Genomic DNA, 16698 nt, shown 5'->3' on the forward strand with positions numbered 1-16698 from the left:
TAGGTTGTTAATTCTACTTTTTCTACTCTATTCTTTATTTTCGTTCACATTGACATTCAAAACCCCTGTACAATCTGAATTCCCACCCCACCCCTTTTCCCCTCACTGTATATGTATTTTTTATTTATTTTTACCGCTTTCATGATGATTTCCAGTTTTTGGTTATATATATATTTGTCTGTGTATATTTATCTCTTTGTGTATATACTTCTCTACATGTTCTGATGAATTGAACATGGTGGCTTTATGGTGCCGTGACTGTTGTCCACAGTTGTTACAGTTGTTGTATTGACTTGAAATGTACTGTTAACTGTTAACAAATACTTCAATCAATCAATCAATCAATCAATCAATCAATCAATCAATCAATCAATCAATCAATCAATGTCATGTTTGTGAACCATGTCTAATCCATTCAATGGATTCCATTGCTCTGGCGGTGTACGATGGTGACGCGTCATTGACAACCATGGTAACGGTGCCGGTGCCAATAACAACCGCGTGGCACGTGACGACGTAGTGACGTACACCGGTCACGTAACGTAACGACGTGGTCTACTCTCTCCAGCTCCACTAGCATACAGCAGCACAGCACAGTACACAACAAGGTCGTCCTCCACAGACAGCCAGCCAACATGATGTCCCTGTCGGCTCGCTCGGGGTCCTTCTCCCCGTACATGCAGGCGACGAGCTTCGCCGTGGCGGGGCCCCTCAAGGCGCTCATCCCGGGGGTCGTGGTGAAGTCGGACAAGGTCGCGGTGGACGTGAAGAAGCCGTTCCTGTGCCGGGAGTCGCTGAGCGGCCAGGCGCCGAGCAGCGGGCCCGCTATCACCGTTAGCATCAATGGTAAGTCATTAGCTATGCACACATTGCTAAAGGAGAGACTTCAAAGTTCAAAACCCGGAAATAGCAGATCAACAAGCCGATCTACAAGCTCACAAAGCGTCGCCTCCGCGACGCTTTGTGAGCTTGTAGATCGGCTATTTGCCCAGCGCGAGCGACACCGCCCGTATGACGAATCCATGTTGTTAAGGGCAGGCTACTTTAAAGGCTGAAGTTAGCTTAGCTCGACCAAAAAGTGTCCTCTGTACACACACACCCACACACACTCATAACTAAGTATCGACACTCTGTACGCTTGTAGTTTAATGCTGTGCTAATGTGAGAACATGAATCATGTTATTTAAGTAACTCCTGACCCCGTTTCTTGCTAGTATTAAACCGCCCTCAGAATTATTATTCCTGTCGGTTAGCTATAGCTTCTGACGGGACGGAACGGCCCAGCCGGTTCATTTGAGGTGACAGGTGTCAGAGTGTGTGTGTGTGTGTGTGCGCGCGCGCGCGTGCGTGTGTACAGCTGGCTAAATTAGAGGGACGTGTCTGTAAGGTCCTGAAAATCTTGTTGTACTTTCAAGGCTTGACAAGGTTAGCTTGACGTTAGCGTTTATCAGTCTTAACCCCCACCATAGTTCAGTGATACTATGTGTGTGTGTGTGTGTGTGTGTGTGTGTGTGTGTGTGTGTGTGTGTGTGTGTGTGTGTGTGTGTGTGTGTGTGTGTCATTTCTATGCACCAAGTTTAAAATACACATAATAGGCTTGCAGTAAAGTGAGAATAACTTTAGTTTAGTTAGTTTAACTAAAGTTTGCCCAAGGTGACCCATTTTCTCACTGTCTTGAGCCCTGCCAAAATACATAACATGTTGGTAGGGCTAGTGATATGAGACTTTTGATATCAACACGATTTTTACTTATTGCATTATAGTTGTCATGGTTTAACCTCAAGCCTTATTGTATACTAACTAAAAATAAATCGTCTATGGTGTTCTTGCGGTGCATTGTGAGCTTTTATATTGGTCACTATGTTCACTATTATTTTGTAAATATTTGAAGAAAAAAAAATCAAAAAAAGAATGTATCGTCATTCATAATATTGAGGTATTTGGTTACAAAAATCTTGTCCATATCGTCCAGTCCTACATGTTAGGACACATTGCCCTTGGGAAAGACTAGCCCCTTTCGGTGCTCTTATTTTAATTTTTATCCCACGATTTTGCAACCCATTTTTTCACCCAGTGTCCATTATCTACTGTAATCCTGGACACTACACTCCCTCTGAGAACGGGTGACCTTCTGGTTCCCAGACGCCCTCTCACTCGGCTGCGACCGCCCAGATACTTATTAGTGACACCGTCACTCTTTAACACACACACAGACACACACACACACACACACACACACACACACACACACACACACACACACACACACACACACACACACACACAGGGAAAGCAGGTTGCACCTTTTTACTTCAATGGCTTATTGGACGGTACAACAGAAAAATGTTGGCAGAATTTGATACGCAAGACTGCAACAGTAAACTCTAATACAATATGACAATAATATTAACAATCATAATCATAATTCATGTACTGTATGAGACTATTTAAGGAAGGGAATTCTAACTTGGACTGACTTATTATTTTGTTGTTTATATAACTGAAGTCAGTGTAGATTGGCACTTAGAGCGTAGCTTGCCTTTCCAGGCAAATACATTTGTAATGTGGCTGTAGTACGATCACACAAAAGTAAAGTTAAATTCCATGGTGAATAACATTATTCACCACATGTATTTGTATATAGATCCAAGTAACATTAAGTTAAGAGAATAATGTACAATATATGATTGCAGACATAAGAGGAAGGTCAGGTGTGTTAATTGAGACATACACAAATTGTAGCTGTCTGAGCATGCTGGAGAAATAAGTGTTGTTTTCAGGACAATTATTGTAAACTTTGTTATGAAATGCCTTCTTTGTTGAGTGACGGGATGCCACGGACAGCTCATTTTGTCGAATGTCCGGCCCTGAAATTGTCCAAAATGAAGAAGGCGGGAGGGGGATATGCTTCACATTGGGGTGATGATTTATACACGGGGAGGATTCTGAAGGTCTTGCATACATCGGTCGTCTCAAATTGCACACACGCTCGTGCGTGTGTGTGTGTGTGAGAGAAGGGGATGAGAGACCAACAGTTTTTTTGTACATTTTGAAGATTTGTAGAATTTATATCTAATGTGGGTTTTGTGTGCGTGTACTGGTAAGGGGCATACATGCTTTTCTTTGTCCAAATTACATCTCTTTCTTTTCTTTGTCTCAAATTACAGTCAGAATACATGAGGGACAAAGTTAATGAAGATAATATTGATGGAAGTTAATTTACACTTCACATAAACGGAGATGAATAAGAACTATTAAAGATGGACGGAACAGAAACGTTTGGAGGAGAAGACAGACGGGTAGCGATAGTCACATGACATTTAGAAGGCATTTTTAGAATCGGCCTCAGTCCAAATTGGGTTAAAAGAAGCATGAGGTCAGTCCGTTGCTCTCCCCACGTTGGCAGAGGGAGTGCTAAAGTACACTCCCAGACATGACAGTGGGTGGGGAAAAAAGGGTTACAAAATTGTGGGAAAAGAAAAAGAAGTCTGGATGTGCTTCCTTGTACAAAGCCTCTTACTACACTGTAATGACTTGGAAAAAAAGAAAAAAAAAAAACGGTTTTCGCGCAGTGCCGGTATCTAGGTCAATTGAAGCCTATTATTTAATACTACGCTTACCGCCATTGCCGTTGATCAATGGCAATTGCACTTTTATAGCGCCTTCGATCGATCAAGCCATAATGCTACTTGCGTTAACGGCTACCTGTTGTTGTCATGACAATGGATCGCCCATCTTAGATCGTCGTCACCATATTAATCCATTCTATCTGTTTCTTTCAATTGCCTGTATCCTATTCCTTGTCCCAGATAAAATTTTTGGTCAAAACAACGTTTCTTTGATGGCACAGAGCCGACGCTGTGGAGGCCTCCAGTGCCCCAGCATCCATCTTGTAAACAACAGTTGAACGAGACCTGTTAAACTTACTAGGATATGTCTACTTCCGGAAGTCTGGAAATGTGGCTTTTCAAAATAAGAGCTCAACTGGGAAAAATGCTGGCGTGAATTAGATCCTAATTTTTCAATAAATGCTAGCAGGCTAACCTTTCTCTTTTCTCATAACTCGTCTGTTTGTATTTGTCCACCACAGCCCGCTCAGGAGTCCGATTCGCCCACACAGACATCAAGATCCCAGACTTCTCTGACTACAGACGGCCTGAGGTGCTGGACCCCAACAAGTCCTCCCAGGACAGCGCCGCCGGCCGAAAGGCCTTCTCCTACCTGGTCACCGGCGCCACGAGCGTGGTGGGTGTGTACGCGGCCAAGACGGTCGTCAGCCAGTTCATCGGGTCCATGAGCGCCTCGGCCGACGTCCTCGCTCTGTCGCAGATCGAGATCAAGCTCGAAACCATACCCGAGGGCAAGAACATGACCTTCAAGTGGAGGGGCAAGCCCCTGTTCGTGCGCCACCGCACAGAGAAGGAGATCGCCATCGAGGCTGCCGTCGACCTCTCCGAGCTGCGCGACCCGGAGCACGACAAAGACCGCGTGAAGGAGCCCAAGTGGGTCATCGTCCTCGGCGTCTGCACCCACCTGGGCTGCGTGCCCATCGCCAACGCCGGCGAATACGGCGGCTACTACTGCCCGTGTCACGGCTCCCACTACGACGCGTCGGGTAGGATCAGGAAGGGCCCCGCACCCCTCAACCTGGAGGTTCCCTACTATGAGTTCCCCGATGAAGACACGGTGGTCGTCGGATAAAATGACCAAGCGACCTTGAACTGACTCTGAGCTCTCATTTTCAGATGGCCGCTTTGGGTTTTCTCCAAGCGTGATGGCACTGGGGTTTTTAAGTTGGCTTGTGTAATATAAAGGTGTTTATCATCAGTGCAATGATGCTTTTGAGAAAACCCCAATCAAGAAAGTTCCAATGTACAGAAAGAACCAGTTTGATTGTCATTCACTCAATACACAAGAAACATTATGTTCAAGGGTGGTCAGTTAACTTGTAATAAATGTAAAATGTACCAAATTTCAGACCCTATTTTGTGTTATTTATTATTCCATCTGCTTAGAGTTGTCCGCACAGCTGCCAAAAAAACACCTACCTATTTGTTTATAGACTTTCTGTTGACCACTCGCTCTCAATGGAAATTCGTACTGAAACATTGGGTGATGCAGTTGCAGTGTAAAATACTGAGATGACGGGACCTAAACGAAGCCAAGATTTAACTAATCAGATTTATCTATATATTTGTATCCCTAGTATTGCTGAAATTGACTTGCTTAGTCCTCTATGCATAAGATGACATGCCCCAAACCATATTGAGAGCTGTTCAAGTCAAATTGAAGAGAGAGTAATGGATTATTTATACTTGCACATCGGTAAGTGACAAGCACCGTAAACAAGCTGATCTACAAGCTCCCGCGTCGCCGTGCGACGTGTTGTGATCAGTTATTTTTGGTGTGAGACACTGGCATGCAACAAAGTATAAATCTGGCGTAATGATGATCCCAGAGAGAATTGGAAGACGGTACACCAAGACTTTGATTTGTGATTATCCTTCCTTCGTGATTGGAACATTGCTTTGTTGCTTGGTGATTGAGGCATTGCTAGAAGGGTTCATTCCACTGGAAACTGCAAAAGCTAAAGCTGGATAAGAGAGGAGTAATTTCAGCCACGGGATGCTCACGCAAACAAATAAAATAGTCTTGTGTGGATCTTATTACTTTTGAGCTATTCATCCGTTCACATGCAAAGTAAGTGCAACAAATGTGATATCTAAGAAATAAAGGCTTCACAAATGTATTATTTATCAGGCCTGTGTCGATCTCTTGAGAGTACATACTGTACACATCTGGGGTAATCTAAATTCAATGTATGGTATGGAATCGCCTCCCGTTATTACGCACTGCCCCAAAAGTCTGCAACGGTTCATTGGTAACTGACTGTTAACAGCTGAGTAGTCCGTAAGGGGGTGCATACTTAGTTTAGACTAGTCATTGGTTAGACATGGGTTAAGGTTAGGTTTAGGTGTGCTGCCCCGTGGGAGGTTAGGGTTAGGGTGAGGGTTTGAGATAGGTTCTAGTTGTAGGACTAATGACTGGTCTAACCAATGACTAGTCTAAACCAAAAACTGTCTAAACTAAGTACTGCACCCGTCTGTAAGACATGCATATGAATTATTTTATCAATATGACATTGATAAATTGTTGAGCTTTAAGTGAAAAAGTTTCAATTTAGGATATGTCAAGCGGCAAGCCTGACCTGTAGGGACCTTTTTGAGTGGTGCAACCACTCCAAGGAACAGCAATGTCTGTGTCCGCCTACCAGTAGGGGCGCTGTTGTAACAGAGAGAGATAATGAGAGAGAGGGGGTGGGGATTGCACCACTCAGTTCACACAGGTGTGATTTTTTAAATAATACAAAATAATTACAGTTTTTGAAATTCATCCCAGAAACCTAACCTCCCACGGGGCAGCACACCTAAACCTAATCTTAACCCATGTCTAACCAATGACTGCACCACTCAGTTCACACGGTGTGATTTTTAAAATAATACAATTTAATTACAGTTTTTGAAATTCATCCCAGAAACCTAACCTCCCACGAGGCAGCACACAAACCTAACCTTAACCCATGTCTAACCAATGACTAGTCTAAACTAAGTATGCACCACCACCTAAACCTAACCTTAACCCATGTCTAACCAATGACTAGTCTAAACTAAGTATGCACCCCCAATAGTAAGCATAACAATAAGCAAAAGGATTTTAATTAACTTTAGTCCAAGGCAGACACATTGAACCCTATATAAACGCAACCAGTGAAGCATACTGTTGACGGCAAGATGAAGATGGTAGCAGCAATGTGAAAATTACTATTTTCACTTTACTTGTAATGAACAGTTTTCTTAATATAATATCACCATAGATATTTCTAACATGTAATAAGGACCCTGTGAAAAATACAGATCTGGCTGGGTCATCTAATCATAATTTCAAATTGAGTGCTTTAATACTGTACAATTACATAACAGCAGGGGTACAGTATGTGTTTAGTTTTAATTGTTCAAACCTAGCTGCTGCATTCTGAGGTAGTTACAAACAAGTGTGTTACATAATGTAGAATACTGATATATGAGTATTAGATAATGGTGTCAGTATTATTTTTGTAATGATACAAATGACTGAACATTATCATTCTATTTTGGTAATACTGTAGGTTTAGGGCAGTGGTTTTCAACCGGTTTCATTTCAAGGTTCATTACTCAGCCACGGACGACCATTTGATGACATTTAGCCTCTCAGACTCAAAGCCTTCAATATTCTGTTGTCGTTGGATAAGATTTTGTCCACAATTCCATGCTGTATTGATACCATAGGAGAGATAACAGGAAAACATTGATCAAAAGAACAATTCCTCTGCATTCTATAATTGTTCTTGTAAATTAAGTAAAAATACTACAGATGTTTAACAATAATTTAACTCTTGAGAACGTAATATGAAACCAATTTGGTTTCAGTTCACATTCTCAAGAGTTACAGATCTAATAAGGGTCCATTTTGGTTTCCAACTCTCCATCATTTAGCTGGGTACCACCTGGAACCCCCTCAAGAACCACTCGTTGAAAACCCACTGGTTTAGTGGATGTGATGAGACACAATGTACAGAAGAGTACAGATTATCCTCAAAAGAATCAACCTCGTGAGTTAGATGTCATTCAAATAACAGGTGCTGCTGAGTCTGATTTCTTCATGCGTGCATTTTTGGTTTTCCAAAAATAAAAATGTAATTGTCTCATTATTGTACCATCATATCCTGTCTATGTTGTAGTGCAAAGGAATATTTTCTGATGCCATACCTCCCAGGAAGATTTGGGTAAAAGAGGAATATGGCTATGAAGTATGCCATTACCGGTAATTATTTTTTTTCAGAATTCTATACATAACAGATAACAGGGGTCCTTGATCTCTCAAAGAAAAGGAGTGTATGTGTCTAGAAGACAAATCACTTCTCTTAGTGCTGCAAGTAAGAGAACAATGAATACTATACGTACTGCTATTGTGTGGTATTTGATTTGTGCTGAAGCAGAAAGTTCTTAATGTGCATCACCACTGACTCAGTATGGCCAAGTGCCTGCCCACTTTGAAATTATATAATCCCTATATGAGCAGCACACCAGTGCTAATGGAATATTTACATTAACAATCAGTGAATCATCACACAACCACAGCGGTTCATGTTGTCACTGGCGGTTGAATTGAATATCGTTGCTGTCAGACATAAAAATGCCCTGCTTGCTCATACTACAGCGTAACGTGCACAAAAGCATCACAAGTAGCCTAAGTAGCAGATTCACAAGCTTAAAACTTGCCGTGAAGCAATGCACATTGAGCTTGTAAAGTGTTACTTTTGCTATTTTTTGTTTTTATTTGAATCCTGAAAAGTAACAGTTTTGGACAAGGTTTAAACTTTAAACCCGACAGAGAGACGATAATGTTAATGTTAATTAAAAACGACACCAAAAGCAACTTAAAAGTAGCATAATTTAGAAAGTTTGTGAAGCCGTGTCACTATATATTTGTGTGACATTGGATTCAAGGAAGTATTAATGTATGAAAGAAAGATGAATCATGCCTTTGTCCTGTCAATGATGATGGCACACACACGCAGTGCAACAGTTTCCTGGCTGTTCGCTTCACATCACCATACACTAGAACCTAGAAATGTATGTTGCATTATTTTTAGCCAGTTCCCTGATTGATTGATTGATTGAAATATTTATTAACAGTTTGTAGAATTTACAGTACATTTTAAGCACAAACTCAATACAAAGACTGTCAACTGTGAGTGGACGACCCAATTAAGCATTACACTTGTTTACAACAGGGTCCACATTGTTCAATTCATCAAAACATTTAAAGACATACAGACATTTAGAGACATACAAATAGACATTTCTATGTAGCTAAAGTACAGAACAGGAATTCATCATATGGGAAGCAAAAAAGGGAAAAGATACAATATACAGTGAGGGAAAATGGGGGGGGTGGGGGGGATTCATATTTTACAGAGGCCAGTTTCGAATTGCAGCCATCCGTAGGTGCCCTTTGAGAGCGGTTTTGAAGGAGTCAAGGGATTCACATGTCTTAATGACTGTTGGTAGGGCGTTCCACATTTTGGTGGCATAGGAGCGAAAATAATTTAGTCCCTTGTTTGTGCCGAATCTGGGTTGTACATGGTTTGTTGCACTCCCTCTGGTGTTGTGGGTGTGGACTTCGTTTACATTAAGGAAGTATTTAGACAGGTACATGGGTATCTTGGTGGTGTATCGAATCTTGTGGACCAGACCCATTGCAAGATGCTGTACTCTGTCGTCGACCCTAAGCCTGTCAAAGTGGGCAGGGGTGAGGTGGGTTCGGGGGGTGAGGCCAAGTAGGAGCCTGACCAGTTTGTTTTGGGAGGTCTGGAGCCTTGTTTTAAGGGCCTTTGAGGTGCTGTGGTACCAAGAGGTAGTCAAAGAAACCTTGTACGAGGGCTCCTGTTAAGGTCTTCAAGGTGTTTTTGCTGACCAGTGAGGAGATCCTGTAAAGGAATCTTGTTCTTTGATTGACTTTTTTGATTACGTTGGTGGCCATTTTATCACCGGAAAGATTGGCCTCCAGGATGGAACCTAGGTAGGTAATTTCATATTTTCGTGTGATAATATTGTCACCCACTCTAACCAAGAAGCCATCTGCCCTGAGCTTGTGAAAGACAGCTGATGCAGTACTGTATGTCCGCAGCAGGTCACACTGTGCTGTATAGCCTGTGCTGCTGCCCGCCTCCTTTCTGAGCAGGTCAATGACTCACACAGTAAATACTGTACATTATGGCATAATTGTGTAATTTAACATGCGTTGGCCTACACTGCTTAGTGTTGAACTCTGTGAATTAGTGTTTAGTTGAAGGCTTGAAGCTGCACTATTTACAAAATGTGTCCATAAATTACCATTGTAATGCACTCTTAGGTATAAGTAGTAATGGCATGATAAGTTAGTGCAAAGAATACATCAAGAGGGTTGTATTCGTCGCTCACTCATGCAGGCCGGCATACAAGCAGTGAAATGTCAGTGCACCACGTCTACAAGATAAGATAATTGTGAATTTTAATTAAAGTAAGAACAAAATGTAGAGGCAAGAGACCCACACTCTAATCATTCTCTGTAAAGGACCTTTGGAGCAGTGGACTGTGCAATAGGGATTGTTTAAAATATAATTAATATAGCATTTGTGATCATATAAATACTGTACAGCATTGCAGCTAAAAACAGGAGCAGCAAGGGTGTACAATAGAATAACATGTGAAGAACCTAGCAGATTTATAAAATGTATAGTAAGGTACAGCTAAACTTTCAGCGCCTGCGGATGGTTTTGTAGTCATTTGCCTCCGTAGTAACCACTGAAATTAATTCCTGCATTAGAGCGAAAGGTATACTCCATATCAGTTGAACACAAATGCATGAGAACCATAATATATTTCCATAAGAGAACAATGTAGTGATTCAAAGAAACTCGGATACCCTGTAAACAAAACCGCCTGCATGTCTAAACAACGCGTCATCTCAATAACATTCTTAAAATGTTTCTAGCAAAACAAATCTCGCTAAAAGAATAAGAACAAGACATCAACATCATATCATAGCATAACTATAACATATTAAAGAAGCCATACAAGGAATGAGGAGTGCTATATGAGGTGGAGAGTAGACTGAATAGGTGAGCTTTCGGACTGCTTTCAGACACGATAAAATTAAATGAAATTAAAAATCTCTGAGGTAAGGTTAAGAGATGATGGCCTGTCCTTTGTTTTATTGTCAGCCCTGTTTTGAGGTTACTTCTTGTATAAAAGTAATGAGAGAATTCAGAAAGGGGAAAGAAATGTGTTAAGTCATCTTTCTGATCCGGCTATATGCTGTCACATTAACATATTAATTGCCCCCTTTTGTGTGAAATGGATAGATTTTGTAGAAAGATTTTTTATGATTGCAACATGACTATGAACTTGTTCTGCATAATTTTGCATAACTTTGAGGGCATTCCATAGGCCTTCATAGTTAGCACTATGATATGTACTTTTTGAGTGGTGCAACCACTCCTACAACAAGCAATGTCCGTGTACCTGTGTGTAGTGCAATGTCCGTGTACCTGTGTGTAGTCATGAGCACGAGTGAGCACGAGTATGACTTATTAATACCAGTAGGGGGCGCCAGAAACAGAGAGAGGGGTATTGCTGTGCCTGCTGCCTGCTAATGAGAGAGAGAGAGAGAGAGGGGGGGGGGGGGGGGGGGGGGGGGGGGGAGTTGCACCACTCGGTTCACACATGTGTGATTTCTTTACTGTAGTCCTACAATTAGGATTGGTCATTTTTAACGTGTTGTTGTCTCTAAACTAAAATAGCCAATTTTGTATTTAAATTCTTACTCTCTGAGGATCTAGAATGAATGATTCTTGGACTGTTGGCATTATTCATTCTGTCAAGAGGTAGATCCCACCAAATCCCATCCCATCAAAAGGGCACATTGCTGTCTAGAGGGAAAAGGGCAGGTGCTCTAGCACCCCCTAGTGTCTATCTGTGCACACCACTGCTTCCAATGGAAATATCCCAAAAAAACGGGGTCGTATTATAATCGGGGACTAGACTATTTGACCAGTGGTTTTCAACCAGTGGTCCTTGAGGTGGTCCCAGATGGTCTCCACGTAAATGATGGAGAGTTGGTCACCAAATGGACCCTTATTTCACGCTCTCAAGAGTAACATTTTTGTTAAACATCTGCATTACTTAATGCCAACACAATTAGAGAATGTAGAATAATTGTTATTTTGATCGTTTGGCAACAGCATGGAATTGTTGGGTCTGAGAGAGGCTAAATGTCACCAAATAAATAATGGGCCTTGATATGAAAAGGGTTGAAAACCACTGATCATAGATGACTGATGTTACAGGCTGGCCGTGCACATGAAGCCATACTGTTCCCTGAGATCCACACAATTCAATGTTTTATTGTGCACACGCTTGCCTGTGCTGTGACCGTTAATTCCCTCTCTAGAGAGAGATGGCCTCGGTTCTCCGGCTGTGTAAATCTCAATGAACAGGCTGATGATGATTGAGACATGAAACAGAAATCGCCAGGCCTGATATAAAACCGATGCCCCAGCCGGGCGGCCCTCATCTTTCAGGGCGACTGTCTGCGTGCGGCGCCTCGGGTTAATACGGAGCCCCTTAGGGGACATTACTAGGTAGATTATTTAAGAGCTGGTGGTTTATGTTTTCTGGTATGGAAAAACATTTTAGATAACATTTTTCTTTTAGGAGATGAAAATGTTTTGAAAGGGGAATTATTTTTTGGAGGGGGTGACAAAAATAAATCAAGGCTGTGACTTTTTTTTTAGGAGATGAAAATGTTTTTAAAGTGGAAAGAATTTTTTTTTGGAGGGGTCGACAAATTCTTTTTAGGAGATGAAAATGTTTTTAAAGGGGAAAGATATTTTTTTTTGGAGGGGATGACAAATTTTTTTTAGGAGATGAAAATGTTTTAAAGGGGAAAGATATTTTTTTTGAGGGGATGACAAAATGTTTTATTTTTTTATATATATATTTTTTTTCACTTCCAAGTTTTCTTTTCAAACTTTGAAAAAAAAAAAAACTTTGTGCAGAAAAAAAAGTCGTGCGCACGACTTTGAAACACACGACTTTGAAACACACGACTTTGAACCAAACAAAAGCACATGGCTACTTGTCATGCATAACCAAACAAGCACATGGCTACTTAGGGAACAGGGACCCCCAAATGGTAACTCTGTCATTCCTCTACCGTTTTGGACGGGGGTGGGCTCATTTGAATCGTGTCGCCCCCCTGGGGGCGTCTTTGGGGGTCTCAAGGTTCGGGGACCCCCAGGGACCCCCAAATGGTAACCCTGTCATTCCTCTACCGTTTTGGACGGGGGTGGGCTCATTTGAATCGTGTCGCCCCCCTGGGGGCGTCTTTAAAGGGTCTCAAGGTTCGGGGACCCCCAGGGACCCCCAAATGGTAACTCTGTCATTCCTCTACCGTTTTGGACGGGGGTGGGCTCATTTGAATCGTGTCGCCCCCCTGGGGACGTCTTTGGGGGTCTCAAGGTTCGGGGACACCCAGGGACCCCCAGGGACCCCCAGGGACCCCCAAATGGTAACTCTGTCATTCCTCTACCGTTTTGGACGGGGGTGGGCTCATTTGAATCGTGTCGCCCCCCTGGGGGCGTCTTTGGGGGTCTCAAGGTTCGGGGACCCCCAGGGACCCCCAGGGACCCCCAAATGGTAACTCTTTCATTTCTCTACCGTTTTGGACGGGGGTGGGCTCATTTGAATCGTGTCGCCCCCCTGGGGGCGTCTTTGGGGGTCTCAAGGTTCGGGGACCCCCAGGGACCCCCAAATGGTAACTCTGTCATTCCTCTACCGTTTTGGACGGGGGTGGGCTCATTTGAATCGTGTCGCCCCCCAGGGGGCGTCTTTGGGGGTCTCAAGGTTCAGGGACCCCCAGGGACCCCCAAATGGTAACTCTGTCATTCCTCTACCGTTTTGGACGGGGGTGGGCTCATTTGAATCGTGTCGCCCCCCAGGGTTGTCTTTGGGGGTCTCAAGGTTAATACAATGTAATGTGACATGTTTTGAATTACATTGCGGTCAAAAAATAGTCATTGTCGTAATATTATGTGAATTTGATATGAATTGATTCACCAATTGAGTTGCTGTTGTTTATGTTGGTGTAAGTTGTACATTTTAGAAGACATTCAGAATGAATGTATGAAATACTTTATTTGATCTTGTGCATAATTGTAATGTTTTAAATAATGAAAAAAAAGTAAAAAAAATATGCTTGTTGAATAAGTATGATTTTAGGCAATATGTAGATGTTTACTTGACAGTTTCAAAATGCACGAGAAAAGAGTTGCATGCATTCATTGTCTTAGAACATGAAATACTAAAGTGTATTTCATAATATGAGTCTCATTCAAACAAAAGTGTTATAAATTCAAACATAAATCAAATGCAGAGGTTCACAGCAACAACCACTAAACGGGTCTTCGCTCTTCGCGCATGCGCACATCTACAGTACCCTGTTGAATGCATATTCCATACAATTGAATATAAATCCCAACAGCTATAGCCTCTGTACACCCACGACAATAAATCACACCTGCATATACAAATAATTACCCACCATGTTAAAAAGCTCTAACACTAATGTAACTGCCTCTGTGTCAGTCAGCTCGTGATTTTTTAGTTATTTATTTACGTAGGAACCAAAGTTCTCTAGGGCGAAACCTTTGCTCTTTTCCGCCTGACATTTATTAGCATTACACATACCCGAGGAAGTCTGCTGTTTTCCGCGTGTTTCAGTGTTGACAGTTTGTGTATCTGCAATGTGGCTCATAGCATCATACCAATAAATACCAAGCAAACAAACAATTTCCTCTTACAAGTACTGTGAAGTTACTAAGGTACAGTTTTGTGTTATTTTTGTCCATTGATTTGTGTGTGAGTTTCTTGCATGTTAAACAGCTCAGGACTACAAATGTTTGGCTGCAGTCAATTATGAGTATTAATGTGGGGTTGTATGTCAGATGTGGTATTGGAGTTGATGTCATATTACCTTCATTACTGTATATACAAATAAACTTTGGTTCATAATTCACATTAACACATTGATTGCTAGAGTTTTCTATTTGCTCAGGCTTGGTGGTGCTGAGCGATTAACATTGGGACTTCTGAACTTTTTCGGGGCCCACAGCGAGGGGCCTCTTATAGCGAGAATCACACCGCATAAATCAAAAGGAAGCCAAACTAGTCCACTTCAATTAAAAAAAAAATATATGATTCTACCATCTTCCATTCTGGAGATATTGACCTTTTTCTAACACCTGCTTTTCGCAGCACGCTGCTCTTTTGAAAAAACAGCAGAGATATGGAAGGTTGAAGTTGACAGACATTGACAGACAGATATAAAAATGAACACAAATAATATCATATACATACTACACACTGAATGAAAGCCCTGAATGTCTACTTTTAGGAGGAAAACAAATACACATGGTCCCATGTATAGTTTGTCAGTAATTGGCTATTGAATGCAGCTTGCGCCCACCAGAGAGGATTTCAGAAAATGCATGGACCAGAAGAACTATTATTCACAAAATAAGGCCTATAGCGAAATGTACATACTATATACCGTATGAAACAGAAGACTCTCTGCTTTCATAAGAAAAATACTTCTACTGTAATAATAATGAAAATCACACCCCTGTGAAGTGAGCAGTGCAATGTTGCGCAACATTGCACTGCTCACTTCACAGGGGTGAATAATAGTTCTTCTGGTCCATGCATTTTCTGAAATCCTCTCTGGTGGGCGCAAGCTGCATTCAATAGCCAATTACTGACAAACTATATTTGTATATATTTGTATATTTGTTTTCCTCCTAAAAGTAGACATTCAGGGCTTTCATTCAGTGTGTAGTATGTATATGATAATAATTTATTTATGTTTATATCTGCCTGTCAATCTCTGTGACTTTAAACCTTTATAACTCGCTATGATAACTTCATGAGGAAATGCTCACTTCACAGGGGTGTGATTTTTATTATTATTACAGTATTAGTTTTTTTCTTATGAAAGCAGAGGGTCTTCTGTTTCATACGGTATATAATATGTACATGTCGCTATAGGCCTTATTTTGTGAATAATAGTTGGACCTGAACAACTGCATTCAATAGCCTACTGACAAACTGTACATGGGATCAATATTATGTATTTGTTTTCCTCCTAAAAGTAGACAATTAGGGCTTTCATTCAGTGTGTAGTATGTATATGACAATAATTTATTTATGTTTATTTTTATATCTGCCTTCAGAACGATAGTATAACGGTGAGATGCGTTACTGGATCGGTGAGTTTAGTGGTTGAGGTTGACATGTCTGGACATGTTTGAGGAAAGAAGCACAGGAGAGAGAGATGATCAAATAACTGGCTGCTTTGTTGGACAACGCTATCTTCACTTTGTTTGGGCTAAGAAGCAGAGATCAGCGATGGAAAAGAGTTTTATCCACGGCAGATAAGTAATGACGTATTATCGAGGGACCGCCATGATCAACTAACTGCCTGGGACCGAGGCTACGTTGTCACCAGCCAATGCAGCCATCGCTATCCGTTGTGTGATTGTAGCCTTTTTATTCATTATAATTGCAGTGATAAGACCTATATCACAGCCGGGCGTCTCTCTCGATACCGTGGATATAGCCTACATCCACAATCACACAACGGATAGCGATGATGGCTGCATTGGCTGACGAAGACGTAGGCAGTAAGTTGATCATGGCGGTCCTTCGATAATACGTCATTACTTATCTGCCGTGGATATAAAGCTCTTTTCCATCGCTGATCGTGCTTCTTGCCCAAACAAACAAAGTGAAGACGCGATGGCGATACACACAACGGATAGCGATGGCTGGTGAAGACTGAAGACGTAGCCAGGCAGTTAGTTGATCATGGCGTGTGCCGTGTGCGTGTTGAAAACGTTATGAAATGGCGATCGTTGAAGATTATTCTTGGTTTATATACTGGCAGAGGGCAAATCGACACGACTGCGTTATATCTTTTTCCGAGAATGAGAGAGCGGTGCAAGGCGATTGCAAGGCGCAGTGTGGCCTGGGGCCAGTGGGGGGGGAACTCAAACTGCAA

The 16698-nt window shown here is 41.8% G+C and overlaps 1 protein-coding gene across 1 annotated transcript; it reads left to right on the forward strand.

Moving 5' to 3' along the window:
- Positions 1 to 563: 563 nt before the first annotated feature.
- Positions 564 to 5759, forward strand: uqcrfs1 (ubiquinol-cytochrome c reductase, Rieske iron-sulfur polypeptide 1). Its single transcript, XM_083759997.1, has 2 exons — positions 564 to 846; positions 4091 to 5759. Exons 1-2 carry the CDS (start codon positions 636 to 638, stop codon positions 4699 to 4701), a joined length of 822 nt encoding a protein of 273 aa, XP_083616123.1. The 5' UTR covers positions 564 to 635; the 3' UTR covers positions 4702 to 5759.
- Positions 5760 to 16698: the final 10939 nt, after the last annotated feature.

The sequence above is a fragment of the Protomyctophum parallelum genome (assembly GCF_964188405.1).
Source record: "Protomyctophum parallelum genome assembly, chromosome: 2".
NCBI classification, from domain to species: Eukaryota; Metazoa; Chordata; class Actinopteri; order Myctophiformes; family Myctophidae; genus Protomyctophum; species Protomyctophum parallelum.